At 56.5% G+C, this 25,635-nt stretch overlaps 3 protein-coding genes across 8 annotated transcripts in view; 1 reads left to right on the top strand and 2 right to left on the bottom strand.

Moving 5' to 3' along the window:
* The window catches only part of VAV1 (vav guanine nucleotide exchange factor 1), a 48,090-nt gene extending 46,782 nt beyond the window's left edge, over positions 1-1,308 (bottom strand). For all 4 annotated transcript variants that reach the window (XM_042928194.1, XM_042928195.1, XM_042928197.1 and 1 more), the window contains exon 1: positions 1,015-1,308. In XM_042928194.1, the coding sequence (XP_042784128.1) occupies positions 1,015-1,218 (204 nt within the window). In that variant the 5' untranslated portion in view covers positions 1,219-1,308. The remainder of the gene's footprint in view (positions 1-1,014) is intronic.
* A 2,558-nt stretch (positions 1,309-3,866) lies between these two features.
* On the top strand, positions 3,867-14,746 carry SH2D3A (SH2 domain containing 3A). 2 transcript variants are annotated; one of them, XM_042928192.1, is made up of 10 exons: positions 3,867-3,983; positions 7,355-7,491; positions 9,014-9,363; positions 9,739-9,815; positions 11,423-11,907; positions 12,031-12,146; positions 12,354-12,528; positions 12,607-12,718; positions 13,001-13,186; positions 14,057-14,746. In XM_042928192.1, the coding sequence occupies exons 2-10, from the start codon at positions 7,423-7,425 to the stop codon at positions 14,215-14,217; spliced, it is 1,731 nt and encodes a 576-aa protein (XP_042784126.1). In that variant the 5' UTR covers positions 3,867-3,983; positions 7,355-7,422; the 3' UTR covers positions 14,218-14,746. The 2 variants fall into 2 exon arrangements, with proteins under 2 accessions (XP_042784126.1, XP_042784127.1); XM_042928193.1 differs by lacking the exons at positions 3,867-3,983; positions 9,014-9,363 and having other exon boundaries at positions 7,439-7,491.
* Positions 14,747-15,107: 361 nt separating this feature from the next.
* On the bottom strand, positions 15,108-23,810 carry TRIP10 (thyroid hormone receptor interactor 10). Of its 2 annotated transcripts, XM_042928190.1 has the most exons (15): positions 23,724-23,810; positions 22,414-22,529; positions 22,272-22,328; positions 21,282-21,429; positions 21,138-21,200; positions 20,814-20,918; positions 20,553-20,681; positions 19,826-19,972; positions 19,516-19,710; positions 18,290-18,457; positions 17,915-18,024; positions 16,027-16,159; positions 15,661-15,803; positions 15,461-15,582; positions 15,108-15,341 (listed from the first exon to the last, which is right to left on the bottom strand). In XM_042928190.1, the coding sequence occupies exons 1-15, from the start codon at positions 23,745-23,747 to the stop codon at positions 15,193-15,195; spliced, it is 1,809 nt and encodes a 602-aa protein (XP_042784124.1). In that variant the 5' UTR covers positions 23,748-23,810; the 3' UTR covers positions 15,108-15,192. The 2 variants fall into 2 exon arrangements, with proteins under 2 accessions (XP_042784124.1, XP_042784125.1); XM_042928191.1 differs by lacking the exon at positions 18,290-18,457.
* Between the last annotated feature and the right edge of the window lie 1,825 nt (positions 23,811-25,635).

Raw genomic sequence — 25,635 nt, 5'->3', positions numbered from 1 at the left:
CCAGAGAAAAGGCCCCAGAACAATGAAACAATGCACAGATCCCGGCACAAAGCTTTCATTCCAGAGTGGAGCCTGAGGGCCAGAGGCCAGGGTCCCCTCAGACTCCCAGGGCAGGTGAGGCAACCAGAGCCCCCAGACCCCAGCACGCACGGCCTCCACCCCGCACCCAGGAGACCACAGCGGCCCAGAGAAGGTGCTACAGACAGTGGCCCCAGTCACGTTATCTCCTCCACCCCCACCACATTCAAATAGGGATTTGAATATGTTTCCTGAGCCTGGCAGGGCCAGCTCAGTCCATCCACCCTCCCCGGACCTGGGCCCTTGCAGAAAGCCCTACAGAGAAAGGGCAGCTGTTTCTAGGCTCCAAAACCCCAGGATCCACTCTCGGGCTCAGGACCAGGGGCTTTTCTCAATGCCACCTAGGGATGGAGAGAGCTAGGAAGCCCAGAGCCCAGGGGCCCACAGCCCCCCACCCACCCCATGCGCCCCAAACGCCCCAGGCCCAGGCAGGAAGCGAAGGGGAAGAAGATGTGAGGGGAAGGAAGGGGCCCAGGCCCGGGAGGAGGAGACACATGTGGGGGAAGAAGTTGGTGGAGGCCCCTCCCCCATAGGCAGAAGTGGGGGGGATGTCAAAGGAGGCCAAAACCTCAGGCACCCCATTGGACACCTGGGGGTTCCCAGGTGTCCCTCGATAACCCCCACACAGCCCCACCTGGGGCTTGAACCTCAGTGGACTCAGTCCGGGACCCGAGAGCGTTATCCCCGAGTTTGCTAGTTCTCAGCCTGGACGTGCACTAACTCAGAGCCTGTTAACCCACTCCTGTTAACCTTGGGTGAAATACCCCAGAATCTCAGAGTTTACCGCCCCCTCCAGCCGCCCCCCATCCTCCCCTCCACGCCAGCCCCAGAGCTGGGAGTATATTCCCTTCCACATCACAAGCCCAGAGTTTCAGTGCCTTACCCCTCCCGGTGCCAGCCCAGGGTGCACCCCCCCACTCCCAGCCCTTGGCTCACCTGAGACATCTGGGGGCGCAGGTTGACCTCACGCAGGTTGATGGCATGGGGCAGCAGGTTGTTGAGCAGCTGGCACAGAAGGACGCCATCCCGCAGGGCCTGTGCCAGCTCGCACACCTGGGCCCCATCCCAGGTCACGCGGTGGCTGGGGGGCAGCACCCGGCACTGGATCAGCCAGTGGGTGCACTGGCGCCACAGCTCCATGGTTGCTGCCTCGCCGGGCGGCCCGCGCCCTCGCGGCCTCCACCGCCTGCCTGCCTGCCTATGCTAGCCGGCTACCACTTCCTCTTTGCCTGTAACTGTCGCCCCGGAGGGGGTAGAGGAGGAGGAGCCATGGGGGGGGGGGCGGGGCGGGGAGAGGCGGGAGCATCAGCAGTCCGGCCTCCCCTGTACAGGACTCTTTTCCCGCTCAACACAGCGCACCTAGGAGTGGGGGGCTGCTGCTGGAGCTCCTGAGGCCTGATGCCTTCCACCACATCCAACCCACGAGCAGTAACCCCCCCCCGGGGCAAAATACTCAAAATCTGCTCTCTTCTGAACCCTCTCTCTTCTGCCTCCACTCTGGCTTGGCCCCCCAACATCCTAGCTTGAATCAACACATTCCCCCTCCACCCTGGTCCCCAGGCTCCCCACCTTGCCCCCCCCCCCAGTCTATCTTCCCCACAGAGGAGCACACCTGTGAGCACCCGGGTCAAGTCGTGATGCCCCCTTCTGACAGCCCACCTCCCTGCAGCCAACGAGGCCCCACATGACACATCCCTGTACCCCTCCTTGCCCTCATGTCTCCCACTCACCACTTTCCCTCAGTCAGCCTGCCCCGGCCACGCGGGCCTCCTCACTGTTTCTCCAACACTTCAGGCCACCGCAGAATTTTGCCTCCAAATCCTGCCACAGGCCCTTTGCACATGCTGCTCCCCCTGCCTTAGGCAAGCAACTTCATGGCTAGCTCCCCGGCCCCAGCAGTTCTTTACTCCATGTCACCCTCTTAGGAAATCTTCCCAAATCTCTCCATTTTAAATCACGGCCTTTCTTTCCCACTTCCCCGCGTTAAGCCCTGACCACCATCCGACAAACCTGACATTTTATGCATTTGTTTCTTTGTTGTCTATTTAGAAATGTGTCTCATTTGTTCCCAGCACCTGGCACATATATACGCGCTATAAAACTTTCTTGAATGAATAAATAAATGGTCGGAAGCTTTTTTTTTTTTTTTTTTGGCTCCACCTCTGACGTTTATCCCAAGCTCATCCATATACTGCCATGGCCCTGGCCCCCACCGTCTTTTTCCTTGTAGACATCGATGGTGTTGTTCGTTAGTCTATTCGTTAAGCAAACACTTACCATCTTCGTAGCCCTTATCTCTACCTGAAAATATCTCGTCTACAAGGTCTCTCTCTCTCCACCTCCACCCCACTAAGCTGAGTAGACTCGACTCCCCTCTCCCGCCCATCTCACAGGCACGCCCCTCAGATTTTCTTTTTTTTAATTCTTCCAACCACTAGGGGGCGCTAGACTCCCACACTGGACAACCCCCCCCCCCCCCGCCCCCCGCCCCGCTCTACTCTGCACCGAAACTAGGCGGGAGGGGGTCAAGGAAAAAAAAACGCTCCCCTCAGCTCCTCCTCCGCAGCCTCGAGTCTTTTCCACATTTCGCGGAGGGGGAAGCCAAGCCTGGAAATCACCAGCTTTGCGATCCTGCAGGCACCGAAACTTTTCATCCCCAAGCGTCCTTGGCGCTCTACGACTCAATTTCCTCATCTGTAAAATGGGTGATGGTAACCTTCACCGTTTAGAATTTATGGTAGGGATCAGAGGTGGTGGGGCTGGGCTGCACGGATGAAAGCGAGGAGGACAGGATGGCGCTCCAGGGCTCGGGGTACGAATCCCACCTCCGCCACTCACAAGCCGGGTCGACCTGGGCAAACGGCTTGGCTGCCTCGCGCCTCAGTTTCTGCATCTGGAAAATGGGGGTGATGAAAATTAGTACCTCCTTCACTGACAGGTCTATGTGAAAATTAAATGCGTTGAAGCAGGTCAGACAAGCAGAAGAGCCCTGGCATACAGTAAGCGCTCAGTAAGTGTAGTTGCGGCCAGTGCTTCCAAAACTGCTATTATTGTGAGCGCTCAATAAACGTGGCTAGAGCGTCCTTCCTCTTGTTCCAAATCTTTCCGCGCTTGCTCCAAGCATCACGATGGAAGCCCCCCTCCCACCTCCTTCCTCCCACCAGGGAAACCACCTGAATGTCTCCCCCCAGAAGCCCCCAGAGTCGAGCTCCTCTCCCCTCGTGCTGTTACTGGTGGAGGCTGTCGTGTTTTCCCGCATCTGTCACCACAAAACCCGACACCCACTGGAGTTCCCTTCCGGGAAACCCAGGGGGACGGTCTGGAGGAAGCGCACCTCTCTCTACGTCACAGCAGCCGTCGCCCCCGCGCTTAGAGTGAGCCGGTAAAGGGCCGGCCTGTCCCCGCGCGGGCCCGTGGGAGGCGAGGAGAGAGACACCCCTTACCACGTCCCTAGGGGTCAGGGATACTTGGGACCAGCCTTGCGGGGAAGAGAGGAGCGGAGCTCTAAGGGGCGGGACTGAGAGAGGGAAAAAGAGCGTGTGGGCGTGGCCAGCTCTTGGGGGCGGAGCGACGCCCCAGGGGGCGGGGCCCCCTGGAAGCGGTGGACGGCGTTCCCAAGGGGGCGTGGTTTATGGGAGCAAGGTTCTCTCCGAAGGGGGAGTGGTTAGCGCCAAGAACGCCTCTGAAGGGGTGGGACGGGGCGCGGGGGCGGGGCCAGAGCCTGGAAGGCTACCGTTGGAGGCGGGGTCCTCGGGGGCGGGGCCAGGTGAATAGGCTCGGTTCCCGCCGGGCGCGGCCGGAGAAGGTTGGGCCCGCTGGGGCGGGGAGGGAGGGGCCCGGAGCCGCAGAGCTTTAGGCTTCGCCCCGGCCCCAGCCTCTCGCCAGCTCCGCGGGTCCCGGCCCAGGTGAGTGAGGGGACGCAGGTACATCCGGAATCGGGGGATTATTGGGGTGGAAGAGTCCTCTCTTTTCCAGGTGGGGCCCCCGGCCGGAAGGGAAGGTCGGGGTGTCGGTCCCCGAGCAGCCGAGGACATAGAAGGGGTCGCCGAGTGCCTGATTGGGTCGCTGTGCGTCACGCGTGACCGTGTACCTGGACGTACCTGAAAGTGCTCCTCTAAGCGTGTTACCTGTGGAACACGGAAAGCCTCCAGGCTGCCACTTTGCCTGAGCAATCTTTTTAAAGCACAAACCAGATCGCGCCCTCTCTCATTTAAAACCCTTCTGTAACCCCCATTGCATCCCACTAAGATGAAAACTCCGGATCCACCAGAATGGTCTCACGCCTGTCGACCTCGCCGCTCTCCACTTCGCTGGTTGCTCAGTGCGTTTCAGCCACAGTGGCCTCCTTGATGGTGTAAAATGTTAGAAGTAAGCTCCATCTCACCCCCAGGCCTTTGCACCCGCTCTCCCGGCCCCCACCACCTTGACTGCCCTTTTTCCAAACCTTTGTGTAACTGTCTCCTTCCCTTTACTGAGATCTCAGCTCCAAAGTCCCTCCGTGGAAGGAGAAAGCTGCCTGACTATACACTACTTACAGTAGCTGCCTCCTCCAACCTTCTTTATCCCACGCTCCTGTTTTATCGTCTTCAGTGATTATTCTTAGACATTGTCTTCTTCATTCATTTGTGTGCTGTTTGCTGTGTGACTTGCCCACGAGGCAGCACCGGGCAGGGCCTTAGTCACATTCATCACTGTATCTCCCGGGTCTAGAACAGGCCCTGAACACAGTAAGTGCTCAGCCAATCAGCATTTGCTCCATGTCAAGTTTGACTACCCATGTCTATCTGAGTCCATGTGTCTGTGTGTAGGTGGCTGCCCCCCTGCATATGTGTGCACACGGGCGTGGTCTGTAGGGCATGAATAACCCTCTTCCCTTCCCCATGGTTGACCCTACCCCACCCTCTTCCTGATTCTGCTCCCTTCTGTCCCCTGCCCAAATATCCAGAAATTATTCCAAAGGATGAAGGGCAGGAGGATGACTTAGTTGGCCTGAGTCAGACCTGTGCCCACCCTGAGCTCCTCCCTCATCCCAGCTCCCCTCCACCAAACTAGCCAGAGCCTTGTCGGTGACCCACCTGCATGCCCACTAAAGAGGGCACAAGATAGAGGGAGCTGAGGCTAGGGGAGTCGAGACAGAGGCTGGCCTGGCCCAGCTGACAAACAGGAAGTACACAGGCATCCAGGAGGCACACCTGGCGTTTCAGGTATGCAGCACCTGGAGCCAGCTCCCTGCCCAGCTCCCCACCCCTAAAGCCACCTGGGGCAGGTCTGGGAACTTCCTGCCCGGTTCTGGCCCTCAGCCTTGCTGACTCAGGAAACGAGAATCCTGGTGCTACTTCCCTGCACAGCCAGGCGCAGAAGACCTTAGGGGTGGAGGCAGTGAGAAGCAGACCGCCTGCTTCCCTCCCACCCAGAGCAGGTTTTCTCCACCAGACTCCAGACACACAGAGCCTGAGGCCTGCACAATATCAAGGGAGCCCCAAAATGTCAGAGACCTAAATTTGGCCACAAGAATAACAAAGCGTATGGGCTCCAAAATGTAAGAATCTGCAAAGGCAAAATTGCTGTTTGCTGACATTTCTACAAAATGTGACGTTTTATTGTCCTTGAAAATGGTATGATGTTGGAGAGGGGCCTGGCCAGCTCAGTCAGAGGAGTGTGCAATTCTTGATCTCAGGGTCGTGAGTTCGAGCCCCACATTGGGTGTAGAGATAATAATAATGACGACAACAACAACAATGATAATAATAAAATTTAAGGGGCACCTGGGGGGCTTAGTGGGTGACTCTTGATTTCAGCTCAGGTCATGATCTCACAGTCATGAGATTGAGCCCTGCGTCCAGCTCCATGTTGGGTGTGGAGCCTGCTTAAGTTTCTCTCTCTCCCTCTGCCCCTCTCCCGCTCACATTCACTCTCTCTCTCTCTTGCAGAATACAAGAATGCATACATAAAGTTTATAAAAATGGTGTGACATGGGAAAGCCATGTATGGGTCAGATGCTCCTACATCCTAAGAATTCTTGAGTGTGCACATAGATGGCTAAGAAGCTATAGATTAATAACATAGATTCCCTCTGGCCTGGAATGTTCTTTCACCTGGATCGCTCCCTCAAAATCCTCCCAGTTGGTAGTAATTGAGACCCTCCCGGGCCACCCTATGGAAAATCTGATCTCCACCCCTTGTAACTTCATATCCCATCCCTGGCTTTATTTTTCTGCTTATCTCTTTGTAATCTATCTACTCCGTCATCTACTTATTTATTTTCTTTAAAATATTTTTTTTAATGTTTATTTATTTTTGAGAGAGAGAGAGAGAGAGAGAGAGAATGCATGTCGGGGAGGGGCAGAGAGAGAGGGAGACACAGAATCCGAAGCAGGCTCCAGGCTCTGAGCCGTCAGCACAGAGCCCGACGCGGGGCTCGAACTCACGGACCACGAGATCATGCCCTGAGCCGAAGTTGGACGCCTAACCAACTGAGCCACCCAGGTGCCCTACTTATTTGTTTTCTTAGTTGCTCTCTGCCCCACTAGAACAGTGACTCCCCAAGGATGCCCCTGTCTTGTTCCTGCTGGGCCTCTAGGGCCTAGAGTATGTACCTAGCACACAGTGAGTGCCCCATAAATATTAGTTTGAGTGAAATAGTTAATGACATTTCTGTAAAATGTCATCTGCATAAAAATCGCATTACAGGGGCTCCTGGATGGCTCAGTCAGTTAAGCGTCAGATTCTTGGTTTCGGCTCAGGTCATGATCTCACGGTTCAGTTCGTGGATCGAGCCCCGCCTTGGGCTCCAAGCTGATAGTGCAGAGCCTGCTTGGGATTCTCTCTCTCCCTCTCTCTCTGCCCCTCCCCTGCTCACGCACTCTCTCTCTCAAAACAAATAAACAAACAAACACTCTTTAAAAATTGCATTACATTTGAAGGCAATGTCTAGGCCTTCTCCCTTTGCAAGAATAGCAGTGAATGCACAACTGTTTGCATGAGATCACAGCCAATTCTAAGTTAATCTTAATCATAGCCCAATTATATGTATCTGCCATATATATGTATACATATATGTACACACACATATATATACATACACATATAGAAACAAAATCTGCTGTGTGTATATATATATATTTTTTTGACTGAATAACTTGTTTAATTTAGAATATGGCTATATTATATATATACAGAGAGAGAGAGTTGCGTTGTAAGGTTTGAGGACCATGGAAGGGCTGACCTGACCACTAAGGAAGTTTAGGAGGAAGGAATAATTATTCCCATTTTACAGATGTGGAAGACTGAGGACTGTTGCAAGTACAGAGTTCAGCCCTTGTACCCTCTGCCCCCAAGAGCTCCATGCAGGTGCCACAGGATGGAGAAGACTTCGCCAGCCAGCCCTGGTACCACGGCCCCCTGTCCCGTCAGGTACCTCTGCTTCCTACAGAGCCTCAGGACCGTCTGATGGGGAGCCTCTCCCTCCCTGACTTGCTGGGGATTCCTGGGTCCTGGATGAGGGACTTATGGTCGAGGTCTATTGGAAGAGGTGGCTGAGGGTCTGGGGACTGTCTTGAAGTTTGGTTGGTATCATGCCACTCCTTACACGTAAATGACCATTTTCTCTGGGATGGTATGGACAAGGGTGACGGAGATTAAGTGGGTCCTAATGCCCCCCCCCCAGTCCGACTCCTTGGCTTTGCTTGTCTTTCCCTCTGGGTCCCGAGTACCTGTGGCCACCAGGACCCCATTTCCCTCTTTTACCACCTTCATTGATTACTCTTGGACAATTCACGTGTGCTTGCCTCTCGTGTATCTTGCCCACCAGACGGCGCAGGGCAGGGCCTTGGTCTCACTCATCCCTGTGTCTCCAGGGTCTAGGACAGGTCCTGGCACACAGTGAGTGCTCAATCAGTATTGAGTAGTCATAGCATCTCCCTCCCAACCCGAGTCTCCCCAACCCTCATCCCCAACTCATTTGTCACCCTCGGGAGTCCTGGGACCCTGGGCATCCAGTCAAATTGTGAGAGTCAGTATCGCTTAGTGGTTAAAATGCCACACCCTGGAGCCAGACCTCCTGGATTCAAACCCCAGCCCTACAGCTTACATTCTGTGTGACCTTGGGCAAGGTATTTGACCTGTCTGGGCCTCAGTTTCCCCATATGTGAAATGGGAGTAATGGTATCTACTGCTTAACCTTGGTAAAGGATTAAATGAGTTCATATGCCTACAGCATGTAGCCTGATACATAGTAAGGGCTATATGTGCGTCCACGGTATTTATCGTTCAGTCCCCAGCCCCTGTCCCCAACTCTGCTTTGCCTCCCCCTCTGGTGTCATGGCCCCCAGCCCCTATTGTGGTACCAGCCACCATGGCTGGCATAAGACTGCTTAAAACTTTTAATACAGGAGGATTTCCAGGCCACAGTCAGTTTGGAAGGATCCAGCTAATGGCATTTTTGTTTGAAGCCACATTTGTGTACCAAGCCTAGGGCATTTACTCAGGTTGAAAGCTGCTTTGCTCAATGTCAGCCAGCACTACGAGGTGGTTGAGGAGTGGGGAGTGAGGAGCTCCAGAAATCGGTCAGGATCCGGGCTCTTTCCATCTTGTGGCTCCTCCTTCCACCAGGGCTTTGGGGACATTCCCTGACACATAGGGGCCAGAACCTGCAGGATTGTCCAGGAGGGTCTTGTGAGCCAGGTCTGGACGTTCCCAGCTGCCCTTCTGCCCTCCTCCTATTGGCCAGATCATATCGAATGATGACAAGCTGCAAAGGAGCCTGGGAAATGTACTCCAGAGGGGTGCCCCTGAGAAAAGGGGGGGATGGTTTGGTGTAAAACTACCCCATCCCTGGGGTGGCTTTTCTTGGGTGGGGGCTGGGGGTGAGGCATCACCATTAATTGCTGATCTGGGCTCAAGCCTAAGCCCCCTGCCCCCTGTCCTCCTTCCCCAGAAGGCTGAGGCCCTCCTTCAGCAAGATGGAGACTTCTTGGTTCGTGCCTCCGGGTCCCGTGGGGGCCACCCAGTGATCTCCTGCCGCTGGCAGGGCTCAGCCCTGCACTTTGAGGTGCTCCGTGTGGCCCTGCGTCCCCGACCAGGCCGACCCACAGCCCTCTTTCAGCTGGAGGATGAGCGTTTCCCAAGCCTGACCTCCCTGGTTCTCAGCTATGTGACCGGGCAACGTCCGCTCTCCCAGGCCACCGGGGCTGTGGCCTCCAGGCCCGTGATACGGCAAGGACCTATTCGACGCAGCTTTAGTGAGGACACCCTCCGAGGCAGCCCAGCTCTGACAGAGTTGCCCAGGTAATCACAGGCTCCCTACTTCTCAGATGACATCCAGTTCCCCCCAGAGTTCCTCTACCTGGGCACTAACCGCTATTGACATTTAGGACCGGATCACTCTTGCCTGTGGGGGGTTGTCCTGTGCATCGTAGGATGTTGAACAGCATCCCTGGCCTCTATCTACAGGGTGCCCGTGGAATCTTCTCCACCCCACCCCCTAGTTGCCACAACAACAAAAAAAAATGTCTCCTGACACTGTGAAGTGTCCCCTGTGGGTAGGGTATCCTGGTTGAGGTCCACTGATCCTGAATGAGTGGATATAGCGTTTTCTGGGCATCAGTGGGAGCTGCCCTGCTCAGGGTGGGACTACACGTCTCCCTCATCTCTGTCCCCCAGGACTAGAAAGTGGAGTGACAGTCAGCCTGCAGGGTTGGAGCACATGGGGCGGTCAAGAGAAGATCACTGTGGACCAGGTAAGGGTCCACCAGGACAGCACATGGCTCAGAGATGGCTGTGCCACTCACTGCCTGAGTGATATTGGGCAAGTGACTTAACCTCTTGGAAAATGGGGACAATAATGCTTTCAAAATTGTCATGGTGATTAACAAATACACAGGAACTTTGTGAGGGCTTTAAAATGTGGGTTTATGATTATTCCCAGAAGCTCTGTGTGCTCTGACCGTGGCTGACCTCTCTGATAACTCCTGCCACACCCCTTCCTCACTCCAGCCACACCGTCTCGTTGCTGCCTCAGGATCTTTGCACTTGCCATCCTCACCATGGGAAAGCCCATTCCCCTAATCTTTTCCCGACTGACTTCTCATTTAACTTGGTTTCTCAAAGCAGCTGACCCTAACCGTCCTACCTACGATTCTCCTTGTGGCTTGTCTGTCCCATCTGTCCTGCCTCCCCCCATTCAACATGAGCCCTCACTGCATGCCAGCCACTGGGCTAAATGCTGAGATGTATCACTCAACAAGAAAGACAAAGATCTCTGCACAGGTGGTGCCAGCATCCCATTAAAGGAAGATGGACATTGACGACAAAAATGAGTCAAGTTGGGGTAAACTTAAAAGTGAAACAGTCAGGGAGATTGGGAGGAGAGAGATGAGAGTATTACAGGTTTAAGTAGTAGTCCGGACAGGCCCCGTGGAGAAAGATTTGAAGGTGGTGAAGGAAGAAATGATGTGACTATCTGGAGGTAAGAGTGGCCCAGGGACAAGGAACAGCCAGTGGGGTGTCTGGGTGTCTCAGTCGGTTAAGCATCCGACTCTTGATTTCGGTTCAGGTCATGATCTCATGGTTTGTGAGTTCAAGCCCTTCATCGGGCTCTGGGCTGACAGCATGGAGCCTGCTTGGGATTCCCGCTCTCCCTCTGTCTCTCAAAATAAATAAATAAACTTAAAAAAAAAAAAAAAAAGGTAGGAAGAGCCAGTGCAAAGGTCCTGGGGCCAAAACAAGAGTTTGAACTGTTGATTCAGCCAAAAGGAGGTGAGTATAGCTGAACCATCTGAGATTCAGGTATCAGGGGCCTTTTTTGGCTACTGTGAGAACTTTGGCCTTTACTCAGAGTGAGCTAGAACCATGGGAAGATTTTGAGCCCCTATAAGAGGGTCTACGTATATGCTTGGCAAATACAGAGCCTCCCAAAAGTCTGGGTGCAGCTTTAAGTTCTAATAACCTCAGAAGTACACATGCCAGAATCTTAACAAAAGACATCATTTGAAAGTTTGATCAACTCTGTGTCTTTGGTGCTTTTGTTGTCTTGTGAATTTTGAAGAATTGTTTCTGTTTTAGTTTTGTATGTGCTTCCCATCTTTAACCAGAGGGCCAAAACCAAAAGGATTCAAGTTTAAACCATAGTATTCAGAATTCATACATAAGTGTCAAAGAGAGTTCATTTTCAAACCATTGGTAAGTGTATCGCATTTAGATCAATGAAGTTTTTAAGTTCGAACCCACCCCAAGATACCTAGTTATTGACTACATGAACCAAGAGGGCGGTAGCACAGGAAGACCCCCACCCCACCCAGCTATCTTCTCTGTGTACCCCCTTCACTCCCTCTTGTTTGACCCCTAGAAGCCTCAGCCATGCCCACGTGTGCCCTCCCTCGGATGGGTAGTGACCCTGTGTTGCTAAAGACCCCAGCTCCCCTGGGGTCCGTTGCTGACAGCCTCAGGGCCTCCGATGGGCAGCTTCATGCCAAGGCACCAACCAAGCCACCTCGAACACCCTCGCTGGTGCTGCGTGATGCGTCTGGACGCCCCCCAACGTACTGTGAGCTGGTGCCCCGAGTGCCCGGTGCCCAAGGAACACCCCCTGGCCACAGCAGCCCGGAGACAGAGGCCCCATGGTGGGAAGCTGAAGAGGAAGAGGAGGAAGAGAGTAGAAGTTTTGCAAGACCACAGGCTGAGGTCTCTTTCTGCCCCCCTAACAACCCCTCCTGCCTGCTGGGCGCCCAGAATCGGCCCCTGGAGCCCAGAGTCCTGAGTACTCTCCGTGGCCTGTTCCTGGAGCACCATCCTGGGAGCACTGCCCTCCACCTATTATTGGCGGACTGTCAGGTGGGTCACCTACCAGGTCCCTCCCCCTTAGACAGGGGCTGAAGCCAGGCCAAGGCGGAACGGCACCTCAAACCCGTATACTCATTCTGCTCAGTGACATCCCCACTAACTCCCGCTGCCCAGGCTACAGGACTTCTGGGAGTGACCAAGGCTCAGCGGGGTGCCATGGGGGTTGCCTCTGGCCTGGAGCTGCTCACGCTTCCCCATGGGCATCGCTTGAGGTTGGAACTTCTGGAGAGGTGAGCCAGCCGCCGGGAATCCCCAGGGTCTTCAAACCTCGCCCCATTTACAGTCCCTCAGGGAGGAGGTGAGATGGGTGGGCAATGCCTCCCCCCCCCCCCGCCCACACACACACACACACACACACACACACACACACACACACGCCTCAGCTCCCAGTTACAAACCTCCCACTGCCCCCAGACCCTTGCCCTCCACCCCCGCAGACATGAGGCGCTGGCCCTGGCTGGGGCTCTGGCTGTGCTGGGCTGCGCAGGCCCGCTGGAGGAGCGCGCGGCCACCCTTCGGGGCCTGGTGGAGTTGGCACTGGCCCTGGGGCCAGGGGCGGCGGGGGACCTGCCTGGACTGGCCGCGGTCATGGGCGCCCTGCTCATGCCCCAGGTGCGTGGGGAGCGGAAATGAGGAAGCCTGAGTGCAGGGAAGAGGGAAGAGGAAGCATATTCAGGGCTCCTCCCCCAGGTGTCCCGGTTGGAACGCACGTGGCGCCAGCTCAGAAGGAGCCACACAGAGGCCGCGCTGGCCTTCGAGCAGGAGCTGAAGCCTCTGATGCGGGCGCTGGATGAGGGCGCCGGTGAGTGGCATCACTCGGAGGTCCACACCAACCCGTAATCGGAATCCCAATCCAGCCTTAGGCCCCGCCCCTGTTTCTGGCCTAGGCTCCGCCCCCAGGCCTAGGCCACGCCCCCGGCCCGGTTGCTCTGTGTTAGGCTCGAACCCGTGTTCCTGGGCTTCTGAGGGTCCTCCTCGACTCTAGGAGGACCTAGACTCTAGGGCCCCTCGACTCTAGGGTCCACCCTCTTCACCCTAGACCCCACTTCTGCCCCGAGCCTAGCCCAGAGCCCTTCCCGCATAGGACCCTGCGACCCCGGCGAGGTGGCGCTGCCGCACGTGGTGCCCGCGGTACGCCTGCTGGAGGGCGAGGAACTCCCGGGGCCGCTAGACGAAAGCTGCGAGCGGCTGCTGCGTACCCTGCACCGGGCGCGTCAGATGGCTCAGGACGCGCCCAAGTTCCGCGAAGCGGCGGCCCGGCGCCTGCGAGGTGAGCTCCCCCTCTGTTCCCGGCTGCCAGCGCGTCCGGACTTTCCGAGCACCCCGCATGCTCTGACTGCGTGCCCCAGAACCCACCCGGCCAGGGACCAGAGCCTTCCGCCACGCCTCCCGGAGTCCCACCCAAACCGGGCCGACCCGGCCCCCAGGGAGTTCTCGCCCCAAGGCCGCGCGCGTCCGAGCCAACAGTGTTGCCAGGAAATTGCTGTCCACCCCAAGAGAGGCCCCGGAGCCACGTCCACGGAGTCCCAGTCCCCGGCTCCCACCTGAGATGGCCCTGCCCCCAGAGGATCTCAATCCCCCCAATAATGCCTAGCCCTCTCCAAAATGAGTCATTTCCTTCGGTCTGGTAGAACAGCACCCCCACTGCGCTCAGAGCAGTTCCTCCTGTGCTGGGGGAGGCCCAGCCTCCAGAATCCCCACCTGAGTTACTCCCGCTTTCCCTGGCCGCCTTAGCTCTCTTCTCTCCAAAAAGGCTCAACCTCCCCCAAAATGTGCCGTGCTGGGTGGCCCAGACTCCAAATCTTGCCCCCCCCCCCCCCCCCGCCAGGCGTCTCCACCTCCAGGCACAGCCCCGAGGCCCCCTCCCAGCCCCCACCCCAGCATCACGCAGCTGGAACAGACTGCTCCCATGCACCCTGGCGCAGTTTGTTTCCACCGAGCTCCTTAGCCACCCCACCCCGCTTCCTGCAGCGACTCTGAGAGCTCCCTCCCCGCCAACCCCGCCCAGTTGCCCAGAGCTTCTGGACGGAGTCCCTCCAGGTCCCTGCTGGGAGAAAGTTCCCCTGGGAGAAGGCAGGTGCAGGGAGGGGCACAGCTGGAGCCTGGGCCCTGCCCCCAGCCCTCCTGGCCCCGCCCCCAGGATTCCGTCCGAACCCACAGCTGAGGGAGGCCCTGACCACAGGCTTCGTGCAAAGGCTGCTCTGGGGAAGCCGAGGCGTGGGGGCACCGCAAGCAGCACGTCTTGAGAAGTTCCAGCGCGTCCTCAGTGTCCTTTCACAGCGCCTGGAGCCGGATGGTTGAAAGCACAGACCCCCTTCTTCGCACGGGGACACCCATGCAGTTGCCCCACGCTGCTCACGCAGCCAATCGCAGTGGAAACCCATTCTGCCTCACAGAAAGTGGGGGCCAGATTTGCAAGAACCCATCCTGCTCCCTAAAAGTGTACATGAATCCTAGCGTGAGGGACGGCCTCCTTCCCCCCCCCCCCCACTAGAAGACCCAGGTATCTGGAGGCTCTGGACCCCCAATCCCAGCCCCCACCTCCCCACATGTAACCTACAGATGGTGAACATGAGGCTTCTGATAGGACGAGAGCTTGCAGAGCTCTTAGTCGGAAGCCAGAGTTCAGATGCTTTTTAAAAGCTGTGTGACTTCTAGCAAATGGCTCAGCCTCTCTGTGCCTGCCTTCAACGTAAAAGTGAGGCCGTGTACTTTCTGGGGGTTGTCATGGGGATTAAAGCTCGGGAGTTTAGGGATCACGGGTGGAGAACGCCTGGCACGCGGTGGGTGTTCAACACTGCCTTTTCTCAGTAAAGCTGCCACGAACAAACACGGAAAGGACGTTTGGTGCTTTACCCCCTACACTGAAGTCACAGACAAGCACCCAGCTCTGGGGAAGTTTTGTCCAAGGTTTGCTCAAGTTTACTTCCCTTTCTTCATGCCCTCTGTGGCCAGGAAGGAGGGTGCCATCTGCTTATCCAGCCTTGGGATCTAAATCTACCAATAAGGCACAGACTCCAAAAGCTTTAGGTAAATTTTTATATAAAACAAAATGGCCCTAGCCCAGCGGCAGGAAGAAAAGATCTGAAACACGAGTATGTACATCAACAGTGGAAGGCACAGCGGGTCCGTTCGGAAGGGGTGGGGGGTGGGGCAGCAGGTTACACGGGTCTCAGCTGAAGCCACGGGGGCAGAAATAAAGTGCGTAGGTCCTGGGGCGCCCCGTGGCCCAGAAGCAGCAGCCAACAGCCCCCTTCTTCCCGCCTGTGGCAGGGTTCAGTTGAGCGTGACGCGGAGGTAGGAGGTGGGCACGTAGCCCTCACCTCCCTGTTTCCGCCTGACCCGGGTCCAGCCGTCGCCTTTGTCCTCCTCCATGAGACTGAGGTCTTCACCCTCGGCCATGGAGATGGTGCCCTCACTGGACCCTGTCATGGAGTAGCAGTGGGCTCGGATGTGCTTCACGTGCTTTGAAACAGAACCGAGCCAAAAACACCACCCCCTGCCCAACCCACCCCATCAACTGCGACACACAAGCTGTCCTCACCTTCAAAGTGGTAGATGGCCACACAGTGACCTATGGGGGATGCTGGTTCCTCCTCAAAATCCTCATCAAATTCCGTGTAGATGGGGGCATCCTGACCCTCCTCTGAGAGGGGCTCTTCAGAGCTGGTTGGGGACAGGGAAGCAGGTAAGGATGGGCCTCCTGGATCCTGGGGGCAGACCCACTCTGTCCCCCCCGCTCACCTCTCCTTGTTATCCTGTGATCTGTTCTTGCTGTTGCTGCTGTCTGGTGGGGCGCTGGCTGGGGGGTCTGGAGGCCGGGTGTGGCGGCCCAAGCTGTCTCCCCGATTGCTCAGGACTCGGCTCTCTGCCTCTGCCAGCCAAGCCTGAGAGGAGGGAGCCACGAAGTCAATCCCAGGGCAGGGCTCCTCCGGGGTTGGCCCACTCTGGGCCTGGAGGTTCCCTGAGATCACCCATGCACACCCAAGGCTGTGATGAGACACAGCTGGAGCACCCCCCCTCCCACCAACACCTCCCTGTCCCCCCCCCCCCAGGAAGTGACTCAGCCAGGCCCGCTGGCCCCCACCCCTCCCCAGGGTCTTCCCTGACCTCATACTTCTGCACTTCCAATTTGAGCCGCTCGATGTTGTTCAGGGTTTCCGTGATCCGGGGCTCCAAGCTGGCAGGGTCCCCCATCTGGGGTGTCTTCTCATATACATCCTTCATTTTCTTCAGGGCTTCTCTAGGATGACACAGACAGATCGGAAACAACAGTCCCATGGGACTCAACAAGCAAAAAAAAACAAAAAAACAAAAAAAACCCAAAAACAAAACACGTGCTTTGCTTCAAGGAACAAACAGCAAGACAAGACAGTGGTTAAATCTCAAACGTTAGTGCTTCACTGCCTGGGTTTAAATCCCAGTCTGGGCACATATCCTAACGAGTCTGGACTAAGTTACTGAACCTCTGTCTCAGGATGCAAATCTGGAACGTTGGGGATGACGACACATACAGCTCATGGGAGCTCAAGACTATAACAGTGCCTTTATTTATCCAAATACATACTGAGTACCTATCACATACCAGGCGCCGTTCCAGGCATCTGAAATAATAGCCCTAAACAAGCCCTAATCAGGGTCCTGCCTCTGCTCAGTCTCAGGAAAACGTGGGAATTCCAGTGGATCTACGTAAAGGGTTTGAGACGGTGTATGGCATAGGGTAAGCGCTCTGTACATGCTATCATTATCATTAGCCTCCCTCCGGTCCCTGTTTCCTCCAGGACTATATATACAGGCAATAGTAGTAACAAGCATAGAGCTCTGGAGTATGGCAATCCTGGTTTCAACTTCTGCCCCGTCCTAATACGGGATCCATGTTACAGATGAGAAAACTGAGGCACAGAGAGGTGGGCCAGGTGGAATTCAAGGCCGGTCTGTCTTGGCTCCAAAGCTGCCCCCTTAACCCCTATACCATAAAAACCCAGGGACGACAAAGTTCCATATGGAACCTTACACCAATAAAAGTTTTTGTACAAGAGGTTCTGTGCAAACGGCAAAACAGAATTTGGCTGCCTGTCCACAGTGGCAAACGTCATTCCTATTATGTAAGGGGACTGGGAAAAAAAACCTTTTGCTTGGAAGAAGTGAGCAAAGATTTTCTTTTTTTCAATCTGGCAGATTTTCTATTGTTAATATTTTAAGCGTCTGAAGTATTAAATAGATAACCATATGGTTTTTTTTCTTTTAGCCAATTAATGTAGTAAATGAGACTAATAGACGTTTTCATATTGAACCATCTTTGCATTACTGGGATAACACCCAATTGATTATGACTCGTCTTTTAAGAAGGTCGTTTTTTTGGGCGCCTGGGTGGCTCAGCTGGCTAAGCGTCCTACTTCGGCTCCGGTCATGATCTCACGCCCCACGTTGGGCTCTGTGCTGACAGCCTGGAGCCTGCTTGGAATTTTCTCCGCCCCTTCCCTGCTCGTGAACTCACACGTAGTTTCTCTCTCTCTCTTTAATAACACTTTAAAAAAAAAAAATTTTTTTTCCATTATGGTAAAATACACAGAACACAAAATTCCCCATTGGAACCATTTTGAAGCATCCAGTCCAGTTCCGTTGCATTAAATTACATCCACGCTGTGTGCAATCATTGCCATCACATGATACGTCATTTTTAAAATACATCATTGGATTTGTTTGGCTGGGATTCTGCATGTAAGATCATAAGTGAAATTTCAATTCCTTGAATTCTTGCTAACCGATATGGGAATGGATTCCACCAGCCTCCTAAAGGAGCTGGCAGCTTTCACTTTTTCTGTTTGCTGGAGTGACTTAAGAGGGGAAGTAACGCTTTCCTTTTCAGTGTGGTAGGAATCACCTATAAAACCACTGAGGCCTGGGGTTTACTGGCAAGATCTTCGAACACCACTCCGGTACAGTTCACTTATTACTGTATTTCGGTCATTGCCTGCCTGCCTGCCCCCAACCTTACCTCTGGTCAAGCTCCTTTTGTAGTTCACGGCTCCGTTCTTCAAGCTGTTGCTGAAGTCGCTTTCTTTGCTGCTCTGGGGGCAAGTGGCTGAAATCCTCTGTCACCACTGTCTGCAAGGTAGGAAGACACTGCGTTTGGGATCAGGAATGCTAAGCTTCCAGGCTCTTCTACATTGCTAAGACACACCAAGTCCACCTTCCTCCCCACCCAAGGTTCTTGGGGGGCAAGGCCATGCACAGAGCAAAGCAGGTCCGGGTCTGGCAACCGGAGGAGCGGGCCCAGCCGGCGGCAGGAAGCGAGCCCAGGGTCCCGCCACCCAGCTGCTGGGCGGGCTGGGGCCGCCCCCTCCTCCTCCTCCCCCGAGGCCTCACTTACCCCACGGCTGCCTCGAAGGCTGCGGAAGGATGCTAGCCGCGGTTTGACCGACTTACTGATCTCACTCAGTATGGCCAAGGGGTCGAGGCCGGAGCGGGGGGATGGGGGTCCATTAGGCAATGCCGAGGGCAGGGGGCCCCCCAGGGGGGAGAAGGGTGGAGGGCGTGGCTACCGGCGGGGGCAGGGGAGGGGATTGGGTCAGGAGGGGTGGGAGGATGTAGAGAACGAGGATGGACGATGGACGTAATAAAGAAAAGAGAAAAAACAAAATGGAGAAAAGAAAAGAAAAAAAAAAAAAAAAACAAAAACGGTAAGAAAACCAGAACTCAAGATGCACAATCACACACAGAAAATGCATGCAAAGAGCAACATAAAAATCTGGGATGTGGTGGGGAGGACATTAGACTGTGAGCCAGAAGGCTGGACCCCTCCCTAACCCCCTATGTTGCACCACCGTTGAATCCCATATCCAGTACCTAAGAATGGGGCCGGGGGGGTGGGAGGCAGGGAGGCCCAGGTTTCCGTGCACCCAGCTTTCTGGGCTCACAGTCTAGAAGGTAGAGGGAGATACATGCAGGAATCAAGGTCTCAGACAGGTACATGGCCACAGAGGTCAAAGGCAAGCTAAGAGAAGGATAGAAGTCAGGATGGATCAGAAGGGTTACAGGTGGGGTTTCAGCTGGGAGAGTCTCATGTACAAATTGAAAAGGGGTATCAAATTATATGTCAAGACAGATCAAAAATATAAAACAGGGGTCATGGGATATAACCGTGGGGCCGGGGGACGGTGTCTGAAGATATAACCGTGGTGGGGGGTGTCTAAGTTATAAAACAGGTATGTGCTTGATATTAAAAGCCAAAAACCCCAAGAAAAAACAGCCTGAGGGTCACAGGCCTGGAGTCACATTGGCAGGATGGAGAGACTCCAGGGGAGTCCCCAGGGCCAGCGTCCCGAGCCCTCATCCAGCCCTGAACCCCAGAAGCAGGTCTTCTCCTAGCATCCCGAGAAGCAGCACACAGACACCACAGGCCCCCTCCCTGCACCCCACTCAGCCTTGGGGGACTCCCAGGCCAATCACCCGGCCGCCTCCCTTCCCTCCAGCCCGGGCCAGCAGCCAAGAGGAAAATTCCTGCCTGGGACTCAGCGTCCTGGCGGCCGGGGCTGACTCAGTGGGGGCCCCCCTGTCCCTACTCACATTCCCCATCCCAAGGGCCCCGGCCCCCACCTTGTTCTTCTTGCTGAAGGGCCAGCGCTTGGCACGGCTACGGCCCGGGCCTCGGAGCTCAGGCCGTCCATCAGAGGGGGTGCCCAGGCTGCTGTCTGAGGGCACGCGGTTCATGGGCTGGCTGAAGTCTTCGAATTCCACGTCACCCGGGCGGGCAAAGCCTGACTTGTGCAGCTCAATTAGGACCTGGGAGTCCTGTGGGGGGCGGTGGGGGGCGGTGGGGGCAGTCAGGGGCAAGAGGAGATGCTAAGCCTTTGGGGTCCTCCTACTGCCCACCTGTCAGCCCCCTCGCCCGGGACCAGACACCCACATTCTTGGCGTCTACGGCATCCGCAGCCACCTTCATGCCCTCTAGACACTTGGCAATGATGGGTACCACCTGCAGCTCGGCCTCTGACAGGAGCCCATACCCAGCCCCCAGGTGGGTGGCCCGACGCTCATCCATGTCCTGAAGCTTCTGCGGGGACAGAGACAGGGGCACTAACGAGGGGCCAGCAGCAGTGATCCAGCTCACAAACGTGATGGGGCTCCACCCTGGCCCAGCCCCGAGCCGTCTGGTGGGGGAGACACAGAATCAAACAGACCCCACCCCAGGGTGGTCATGGGAGGAGGCATGGGACAGGGGAGATTTCAGAGAGGACTTTGAGGAGCTCCTGCCTTGCCAGGGGAGTCAGGAAAGGCTTCTCAAAGTGGGTGACCGTGCTCAAAAAGCAGACCTCGCACAGACACAGCCAGTCCCAGGGTTGGGACAAACCAGAAGGCTAAAGAAGAAGAGGGGAAATGCGAGACCTTTCAGAGGGCAGGTTAGAGCTGGAGCTTAGAAGAACGGACAGAGCGTTCCAAAAGGAAAAGGAAGACGTCCCTGGCGGAAAGAACAGCTTGAGTAAAGACAGAGCTCGCGGACACTGGTTGTTTTTCTAACCGCTTTTCAGCTGAGAGATCGGGACATTGCTGCTGAGGTTCCGACACGTGTGTAAGAGTCGATTCACTCTGGGGGGGTTTTCAGGAGGATGGGGCTGGGGGCCTGGAACACTCACGTCGAATATCTGGGGCATCTGGGAAAAATAGAAGTGGGCCTGGTCGCGGTTGAAGCGCTGTAGTTGGGCTGCGTACTCATTTTTGCTTTCTTCTGCCATGTGACTTCGAAGGTGGGCTTGTTGCTTGGCCTGAGGAGCATGGAGGTAGAAGTTGCTGCCAGGTCCTGGCCGCATCCCGGCCAGACACGACCCCCCCCCCCCCGCCCCCCGCCTCCCGCCCCCATCTCCCCTCATCAAGCCCATCCCAGACCCTGCAAGTACCTTCTCCACATCAGCCTTGGTGGCATTGATATCCTGATCGAGTCGCTCAGCAGTCTGGGCTGCCTTTTCAGCCTCTCGACAGTCACGCTCAAATTTGCGCTTACTCTGTGTTGGGGGCCAGAACCAGAAGGAGGTAGTAGGTTGAGACAGCAAGGTTTCAGGGACTGGCGGAAAAGTGACCCAGCAAACGGGGGATAAGGGGCATGGCAGAAGCCCCCAGGGGAGAGGGGCTGCAGGCCAGACAACGCGGACAGCTCCACGGATCAGTAACCCTCCCCTGGCCCTCAGGGACAGAGCCACCCTTCTCCACACCCACAGACTCACATTCTCCAGCTGTTTGAAGCCACTTTCCAGCTGCTGCTGGGCCCGACGGCCTTCCTGAAAGTGCTGTGCCAACAGAACTGGTTAGGCTCACCTAGGTTGCAGTAAGCGGCCCCTGAGAAGACCCAGGGAGGGGGAATCGCTCACCATCTTCCTCTCGTGTTTCATCTCCTGTGAATACTTGGCCAGCTCAAGACACACGCGGACGCTGAGGTTCTCGGCCACCAGCTCCCGCTGGCCCGCAAAGTCATTCACCTCCTGGAGAATCTGCACGAAGGACTGTTGCTGGCTGAACCTGGGGCAGGATGGGAGGGGGCAGCGAGCCAAAGTCAGGTCCCCCCCGGACCCACCTCCATATAGAAAAGGGAAAAAAAGCCCCAACACATTCCTCCCGTAAGCAACCTTAAATTCTGGTCCGTATCCCTTACCCCAAACCCTTCAGTGGGATACGTGTTGGAACTCAGAATTGTTCAGGTTTAGAAGGGGGATATAATGCTGATGTCTTTTATGCATCACCCCAGTGGGGTCAGAGCAGCATCAAACACAGTATTTTTGCAGCCAGAGGCATTAATATTCACGCTAAGTGGGATAAAGACCAAGGACGTGATCAACATCAAGTCAGTTTAGAGGTTGCTGCCAGACAAGTTGCCCACACAATCTTGATTTCTGGAGCTTTTTGGATTCTGGAACTGGGGACCTGGGGTAAAGCGAAATGCTCCTATGACACTTACTATTGCCTAGACACCGTTTCAATGCATTATCTCAGTTAATCTTCGCATGCGCCCTACAAGGTCACCATCATCATCCCCATGTCACAGGTGAGGAGAACAGAGGCATAAAACAGAAGTCAACTGCCCAGACTCACTCATATAGTAACTGTTAGAGCCTCTCTCTCACTTAATAGGAGAATAAAATGGAAAACTTGAGTCAGTTGCCCAAAGCAGGTGGGCTAGAAAAGAGTGGATTTAGGATTCTGACACAGGTAATCTGGATGTTGCAACCATGCCCATCCCTCTGGGTGGGATCTGAAGCAAGAAGTAAGGGACCTGCTTGGGGTAGCCTAGTGAGGGAGAGGAAGTGAGACCCACACCCCCGGGGCCCCCCAAATCTAGCCCTGCAATCCCTCTCCGTCCTTACTTGGATTCCGGGTCATCTTTGGCAGGCCTCTTGGGCAGGTATTTTTTCACCAGGCTCCTAACGGAGGGAGGCAGAAAGGCTGAGCCCCTGGCCCTCCAACAGCTCCCCCAAGCCCCAGGGGGGGTCCACCGTAAGGTCTCACCTCAGTTGCTTTGCATAAGCCTGCTCCACCTCGGTCCGCTCTTTCACGAACTTCACGTATCTGTCCAACAGGTCCAGCCCCCACTGCGTGTGCCGCTCGAGCACCTCAAACTGATCCTGGAAGGAGGCGTGGGGATCCGGAACGAGACGTTGGGACCCCACTGCCGGCCGACCAGGCGCGGGAGAGGCCTGAAGGCTCTGGGCTCGGAGAAGGAGTGGCTTCCCGGCCCCGCCCCGGCGCGGCGCGGGGGGAGGCAGGAAACCGGCGGGAACCCCCTCCCCTTCCCGGGAAGGACCAGGGAACAGGGGCGGGGCCCCAGCCGGACTACAGGGTCCCCGTCGCCTGACCGCCAAGAGGGGTGTGGAATGGGGCAGAGCCACTCCCCCCTGCCCTGGCTCCCCTAATCCCCCCCCCCCCTACAAGATTCCGGAAAATCCGGCCGGCCCGGCGTGAGTCAGGCCAGAGGGGCAGGGTTCCCTGCAGCTTGGGGGGCCCAAGAATGTCCAGGGGACAGGCCCCACGTTCCCCGGTTCGCCAAGCTTCCCGGGGTACCCTCCCGATATATGACTCCGTCTCCCCCACTGAGTCCACTGCACCTCCAAAAGAAACGCCACACCGAGTTGTGGGGGAAGGAATCTAGCTATCCCGCTGCACCCAGGAACCCAGGGATGCCACCGCCCCCATAAAAAGGAGGGGTCAGAGGTATGGGTTAGGATACGGGGGAATTTCTGGGGCTTCCAGAGTAGAGATTAGAGGTGGCCTGGGGGCAGCCCCTCCCTGTGCCTGGGGCAGGTTGGGGGAGGGGACTGCGAGGCGACGCTCGGCCTCGTAGCCCCCTCCCTCCCCAGAGGGTCCCAAGCCCCTAGGTGTTGATTGGCGGCGCCGGGAGGGCGGTCAGAACTTCTAGGTCCCACGTGGGGTTGAAAGTGGCCAGAGGGTCCCCTCCCCCGCCCGAGCGGGACAGGCGGGCGGCGGGCAGGGACCCAGGGGCCGTAAGATAAGCCGCCGGCCCAGCCAGGGTGCTCAAAATAGGTGACCTCGCCCGGCCGCCCCGGCCTTGTCCTAGGACTTCTGCCCTCCTCATTCCGAACCCCGCGCTCAGTTTCCCCACTCCGCTCCTGCACGGTCGCCCTCCGCCCCGGGCGTCCAGAAACGCCCTGGGAAACTCCGAGAGAGGGCGGAAAGCTGGGACTCCAGGGGTCGCTGAAGGGGAGAGCTCCGAGCCCCCGCTAAGGTGTTGCAGGAGCAAAGAGGGAGGGGGTCTGGACTCCAGAAAGGGAGGAACGTGGGGCAGGGCCGATCGGACTCACCCACAACTCGGTGCCCCAATCCATGCTGCTCCCGCCGAAGCCGCCGCCGCGCCCGGTCCCCGCCGCCCGCCGCCGGGAGACTCAGCTCGGGGCGGCGCGCCCGGCCCCGCCCGCCAGGGCCCGCCCACTCCAGGCTCGGCCCCGCCCCCGCGGGCCCTGCCACGCCCCCATCTGCGCGGAGCCCCTGAACTGCGCCCTGAAGGCGGGACCCCCAAGGAGGCGGGGCCCAACGGACGCCCCGCCCCTTCTTAAAGGAACGTTGCCACCCGATGCCACTGGGCCGACCCCTTAAAGGACCCCCACCCATTTTCCAAATCCGGCCCCTCTTATCCTCTCCACCCCTGCCCTGCCTGGGGCTGTTCTTACTTTTCTCTTTTCCTTCAACCAACCATTCCTTAAAGGGCCAAGACATTAAAACCCCAACCCGACAGGTCCTTCCCCCACCCCTTCTGTGGAAGAACCTGAGGTCACCCCGCTCTTGTGGGCCGGCCGGGCTCCAGACATCTCTGCTCGTCCCACTAATGGTCTGGTTCTCTCCGGCCACAGGGCGGATGGGAGGACTTCGATCCGGCCCAGAACGCGTCTCCGCCAAGGCCCGGTCCATTAGCGCCCCCACCGCATCCTGCCTTCCCCCTCCTCCCGAAGTCTGCGCCGGGAAACTGAGGACGGGCCGTCCTTGGGGCACCGGGCCCAGGTCTTTCCTCGGCCCTCATCCAGTTCGCGCTTCCACCTACCCATTTTCCAGTCGCATCCATTAAGACCCAATCAGGCTTCCTAGTCTGTACTGACCCTGGTTCCGACTCCACCTCTCCCTCCAGAAACTCGGGCCCTGGGGGCTGGAAGTCTGTCACCTCTTTCATAAAAGTCTGTTCGCACCTCATTAATCTCTTTAAGGCACTGGGATGAAAGGAGAGAGAATCCTGCAGCTCCCACCCTCCTGTCTCCAGCCTTTGGTGCTTAGTGTCTACAGAGGTGACAGACGCCCCAGAGCCCCCAGGCACAAGTTAGGCTCTAAGCTCCCAGATTCCCAGTACACACACCGGGGAGCCCAGGAGGATAGCCCCAGGAGCCCACACTGGCACAGATGGCCCTGTGGGGACCTGGCCCCACCTGCTGGTGGCTTCTGAGCTAGAAAACCTCAAGCTGCGAAGTGGGCTGTGCTCCAGGGGCTGGGGGACCAGATGAATCAGTGGCTCAGCCTGGTATTAGAGTCTCAAATTCAAATTGGAATTGGGATTCATTCCAGGTCGGCACCACAGTTGGGATGGGATCTCAGACTGGGGTCAGAAGCTTTGCCGAGGGGTCAGCAACCCAGTAGGGGGTCTGGGACTCAAACTAGGGTCCAGAGGTCAGGCCTAGTCTGGGGCCAGTGCTCCAAGTGGAGGGCTCAACCAGAGATTAAGGCTCAGTGTAGGTTGAGGGTCAGAAGGGAGTGGGGAAGTCTGGGTTTCAGGCTGATGTCGGGGCTCAGCTGCAGGTAGGGGGACTCAGCCGAGGGTTGGTGTTCAGTCCATTGACAAGTTCAGCCTGGCATCTGTGCATGGGCTTCTAGTTGCCTCGCTCGAGGGAGGGAGGCTCCGCCTAAGGCTGGGATTCAGCCCAGGGTCATAGGTCATCCTAGGGCCAAGATTTAGCCTGGGGCTAGGTTTAGGCCTCCTAGGATCAGAAAGATTAGAACCGGACAGGCCTCGGCAGATGCGTGTGTTTACCAAAAATCTGTGCTCTGGCTAGGAGCCACTTCCCCGGGGTGAAAAGGGGAAGTCCGTCCTTGGGGATATTGGGATATGTAGTTTATTGAATGCCCTGTTGCGCTGTCTGCTCTCACTGCATTCTGGGTAATGTAGTCCTGGACAGACCTTCAGTTGGGCGTGGATGAAGGAGTTCCGCTTCAAGGGCGGGATATCAGATCCAT

The sequence above is a fragment of the Panthera leo genome, chromosome A2 (genome assembly GCF_018350215.1).
Source record: "Panthera leo isolate Ple1 chromosome A2, P.leo_Ple1_pat1.1, whole genome shotgun sequence".
Classification (NCBI taxonomy): domain Eukaryota; kingdom Metazoa; phylum Chordata; class Mammalia; order Carnivora; family Felidae; genus Panthera; species Panthera leo.
The sequence above is the reverse complement of the archived record's forward strand: the minus strand, read 5'-3'. Positions and strand labels throughout refer to the sequence as shown.

Excerpts from the sequence above, each read along its gene's own strand:
- SH2D3A (XM_042928192.1), top strand. The coding sequence starts at position 7,423 with ATGCAGGTGCCACAGGATGGAGAAGACTTCGCCAGCCAGCCCTGGTAC. Across the intron at positions 11,908-12,030 it reads TATTATTGGCGGACTGTCAG|GCTACAGGACTTCTGGGAGT; the intron begins GTGGGTCACCTA and ends CCCGCTGCCCAG. Across the intron at positions 12,719-13,000 it reads GGCGCTGGATGAGGGCGCCG|GACCCTGCGACCCCGGCGAG; the intron begins GTGAGTGGCATC and ends CTTCCCGCATAG.
- TRIP10 (XM_042928190.1), bottom strand. The coding sequence starts at position 23,747 with ATGGATTGGGGCACCGAGTTGTGG. Across the intron at positions 19,711-19,825 it reads ATGCCGTAGACGCCAAGAAT|GACTCCCAGGTCCTAATTGA; the intron begins GTGGGTGTCTGG and ends CGCCCCCCACAG. Across the intron at positions 15,804-16,026 it reads TGGAAGTGCAGAAGTATGAG|GCTTGGCTGGCAGAGGCAGA; the intron begins GTCAGGGAAGAC and ends CCCTCCTCTCAG.